This window comes from Eimeria tenella, genomic scaffold, assembly GCF_000499545.2.
Source record: "Eimeria tenella Houghton genomic scaffold, Eth_scaff530, whole genome shotgun sequence".
In the NCBI taxonomy this organism is placed as follows: domain Eukaryota; phylum Apicomplexa; class Conoidasida; order Eucoccidiorida; family Eimeriidae; genus Eimeria; species Eimeria tenella.
Genome location: NW_013543406.1, coordinates 1 through 4407, shown reverse-complemented (window position 1 = coordinate 4407; position 4407 = coordinate 1). Strand labels below are relative to the sequence as shown.

The 4407-nt window shown below is 53.8% G+C and overlaps 1 protein-coding gene across 1 annotated transcript; it reads left to right on the top strand.

The window, feature by feature from the left end:
* Positions 1-1213: 1213 nt before the first annotated feature.
* ETH_00022210 (uncharacterized protein) lies at positions 1214-3582 on the top strand (the record flags this gene model as incomplete). Its single annotated transcript, XM_013377499.1, has 5 exons — positions 1214-1414; positions 1745-1867; positions 2602-2734; positions 3349-3408; positions 3539-3582. 5 exons carry the CDS (start codon positions 1214-1216, stop codon positions 3580-3582), a joined length of 561 nt encoding a protein of 186 aa, XP_013232953.1.
* Between the last annotated feature and the right edge of the window lie 825 nt (positions 3583-4407).

The window sequence follows — 4407 nt, the reverse complement described above, 5'->3', positions numbered from 1 at the left end:
CAGCAGCAGCTGCTGCTGCTCCTGTTGCTGCTTCACCAGAGGGCATAGTAGAAGCAAAAGAAATACAAAACACACCATCACAAGAGATTGCTCAGATGATTAGGAGACACACAAAGCTGCGGGGGATAGAGAAGTGGCTGGCAGCAGCAGCAGCTGCTGCTGCTGCAGCAGCTGCTGCTGCCTGCAGCACCTGCTACTGTCGCTGCGGCTGCTACCGCTTGCTGCAGCAGGAGCAGCTGCAGCAGCAGCTACAGCTGCTCGGGGACTCTGGGCCGTTGGCTGTCCGTACACCTCAGCGCTTCGAAACGCTCTATTCAGGCGTCGCCTAGACAGCGATTAAGGGTTTAGGGTTTAGGGTTTAGGGCTCAGTTCAGGGTTTGCGGTTTAGAGTTTGCTCCCGGCGCGGCGAGGCGCCCGGGGTTTTGGATATGTGGCCGAGCGCCTCTGAACGAACGGATTTCAAAGGCTTGAGGGATTAGGGTTTGGGGTTTGACGAGGGTTTAGGTTCTAGGGTTTAGGGTTTGGCGCCAAACCCTAATTTCAACTGACAATACGCGCGCCAGGCGGCCCCACAGGGTCTTCGCCGGCCATTTAATGAGCAGCACTGCTGCTCTAAACCCCAAACCCTAAATTTTAATCTTCTGATCAAAGTTTCAGGCAGCAAACCCTAAACCCTAGTTTTGTAAACCCTAAACCCTAGCTTTATAGACCCTAAACCCTGAGATGGCGGCGCAGCCCCGACCGCTGGACCAGGGGAGCCCGTAAACCCTAAACCCTAAACCCTCAGCACTTGGTATTAATTCCTCTGCAAGGGTTTAAAACCATCAAAAACCCTAATCTCTAAACCCTAATTTGCAAACTGTTAACTCTTGGCTGCTGTTCTTCGCCTCTGGCAGCAGGTGACCCTCTCCGTTTGCTGCGGGCTGCGAGTCTTCTTCCCGAATATTCTTTTTAAATTTATTTATTCTATTATAATTATATTTATTAATAAAAATTAATTAATTATTCATCTTTTTTGCTGCTGAAATGCATCTTTGTCGGGCTGTTTTGTTCCCGTTTCCGTCGGTTGTGTCTTGGGCGATCACTATTTAGCTGCTGCTGCTGCTGCTGCTGTTGCTGTTGTTGCTGCCGTTGCTGCTGCTGTTGCTGCTGCTGCTTCTGCGCTCACCAGGGGCCTTGGAAAGGAACAAATAGGCCAAAAGTAAACGGGAAAATGGAAGCAACTGAGAGCCTTTCCCAAGGCCAAGCAGCTGCAATAGCAGCAGCAACAGCAGCAGCAGAGAATCTGGCCCAAAGAGCCAGAGAGGCCTTTGCTGCAGCGACTGCAGCAGCAGCAGCAGCAGCAGAACCCCACAGTCCCACCCTTAAGCCAGGTGAGCTGCAGGAAGGGCAGGGAGGAGGAGACAGCCACGGCGTAACTGCTCGTTTGCTGCTGCTGGGAGTCTGCTGCTGCTGCTATCACAGTGGAGCTGCTGCTGCTACTGCTTTCGCCGTTAGGGACCTGCTGCAGCAGCTGCTGCTGGCAGGCTGCTGCTGCTGCTGCGGAATCTGCTACTAGAATATTCCTACTCCTGCCACTGATGGGAAACTGTTGCTGCTGCTTTTACGTAGCTGCTGCAGCTGCTGCCGCTAAGAGACTGCTGCCGCTAGCGGCGCTGCCGCTAGGAGACTGCTGCTGCTGCTAGGAAACTGCTGCTGCTGCTGCTGCTGCTGTATCTGCTTCCTTTGTGGGGTGTGGCTGCAGAGTACGGCTGGGTGCTGCTGGTGCTGCTGCTGGCGGTGCTGCTGCAGCTGCTGCTGGCTTTTAATGTTGTTAGAGCAAGAATCCGCTTCGGGGTCAAACCCCCAGAGACCTACGCAGTTAAAGGTAGGTGCTGCTGTTGCTGCTGCTGCTACTGCTGTTGCTGCTGCTGCTGCTGCTGTTGTTGTTGTTGTTGTTGGTGCGCCTGCCGCGACTGTCGCCTGAGCCTATGCCGAGGCACCACCAGCAACAGCAAGAGCAACAACAGCAGCACCAACGGCAGCAGCACCAAGAGCAGCATTAAAAGCAGCAGCAGCAGCAGCAGCAGCAGCGAGCTGTTTGAAGCCACACGTGCCATATCCTGTTTGCTTCCTTCCTTTGACTTGCGTGCTCATGCCCTTTTTCGTCCTTTGTCTCTATCATTTATTTATCTATTAATTAATTAATTAATTAATTAATTTATTTATTTATTTATTATTTATTTATTTATTTATTATTAGGAGTCACTGGCCGTGGGGGTGAACTCAGCGAAGACGCCAACGCCAGTTTGCTGCGGCTCTCCGCCAGAGAATGCGATTTGTTCAATTGCTACCAAAGGGCCCACCAGGCAAGATTTGCTGCTGCTGCTGCTGCTGCTGCTGCTGTTGCTGCTGTTGTTGCTGCTGCGCGGCCTGCTGCTGTTGCTGCTGCTGCCGCTTTTGTCACTGCTGCTGCTGCTGCTGCTGCTGCCGCTTTTGTTACTGCTGCTGCTGCTGCTGCTGCTGCATGGCCCGCTGCTGCTGCTGCTGCTGCTGCTGCTGGTGCATGGCTTTCCGCTGTTGCTGCTACTGCTGCTGCTGCTGCTGCTGCTGCTGCTGCAGCACGCGGTGGAGATGTACACGATATTCATTCCTTTGCTGCTGGCTGGGGGCCTCGCGAGTCCGTTGGCTTCGGCCTTCGGAGGCTTTTTGTTTCTCCTCGGCACTTTCGTCTACGCCCTCGGCTACTACTCAGGTCAGCAGCTAGCTAGCTAGCTAGCTGGCTAGCTAGCTAGCTAGCTAGCTAGCTAGCCAGGTAGCTAGCTGGCGGGCGTGCTAGCTGGCTAGCTAGCTGGCTAGCTAGCTTTCGAGGTGGCGGGCTTCATGGACTCCCAGCTGAACGCGTAGCGGGCTATGCACTAGCTAGCTAGCTAGCTAGCCAGCCAGCTAGCTAGCTAGCTAGCTAGCTACCGAGTTTCTTAGCTAGCTAGCCAGATAGTTGCGGAGCGTTTGGGCTAGCTAGCCAGACACATAGAGAGCTAGCTAGAGAGCTAGCTGGGAAGCTGGCTAGCTAGCTGCCCAAATGCTGAGAAAGCTTCTTGGCTAGCTAGGCAGCTAGCTGGCTAGCTTCTTGGCTAGCCAGGTAATCACTTAGAGAGCTTCTTGGCTAGCTAGCCACATGCTAGGGGAGCTTCTTAGCTAGCTAGGCATACGGGCAAACTTGGCTAGCTAGCCATAATCGCGGAGATAGCTAGCTAGCTGCCTAGCTAGCTAACTAGCTAGCCGCCAGGAGATCTGCAACAAAATGCCGCTGTGCTCCTGCTGCTGCTGTCGCTGCTGCTGCTGCTGCCTGTTTTTGGCTGCCGCCAGGCGAAGCTGCAAATCGAAAGTGGGGCTCCTTCCAGCTCGTAGGATTGGTGATATGCATGGGTAAGCAACTCAGCAGCAGCAGCAGCAGCAGCAACAGCACAGCAGCAGCAGCAGCAGCACAGCAGCAGCAGCAGCAGCACAGCAGCAGCAGCAGCAGGGGGCCTGCTCCTCTGCGTTTGTTATGTCTCAGCCACAACTCTACTACAGGCCATTCAGCTGCTGCGCAGCGCCTGATGCACGAGGCCGCAGCAGCAGCAGCAACAGCAGCAGCCTGCTGCTGCTGAGGCTACGCTGCAGCAGCAGCAGCAGCAGCACACGCTAAGCAGCCGCTGCAACAACAGGATCTAGATGGCAGCCGCAGCAGCAGAGTTCACGCAGCAAGTGCAGCAGCAAAGGTCAAACAGAGGCACCTGGGGCTAAGCATCAACGACGGCAGGAGCCCCAGAAGCTGCAGCAGCATCAGCAGCAGCAACAGCAGCATCAGCAGCAGCAACAGCAGCACTAGCACCTGCGGCCGGCGAAGGCCTGAAGCTGGCAGCAACAACGAAGACAAAAACACTGGCAGCAAAAGCTAAGGTCAAAACAGCAGCAGCAGCAGCAGCAGCAGCAGCAGCAACAGCAGCAGATCTTTCGACGTTTTGCGTGCATCAGCAAACAACACTGAAATTCTTGAACATATATAAATATTTAGAAAGAAATACATTTTTTGGGGTTTATTTTGTTGCCAAACCCTAAACCCTAAACCCTAAACCCTAGGTACAGCTGCCAGAAGGTCTGAGGCACATCACACCACAGGCACTTCCTCGCTTTTGAGCGGTTACAAACCCTAAACCCTAGATCGTAAACCTTTCATCGCAAACCCTAAACCCTAAACCGTAAACCCTAATCCCTAAACCCTAAACCCTAAACCCTGAACCGCCGTGACCTTCACAGTCAAGAAGAGCGCCCGCCAAGGCAGCCCCGTTGCTGGCCCCACACAAGCTGGGTTTCTGTGATGTTTAAGGGTTTAGGGTTTGGCCTTAATAAACTAGGGTTTAGGGTTTAGGGTTTAGGGTTTAG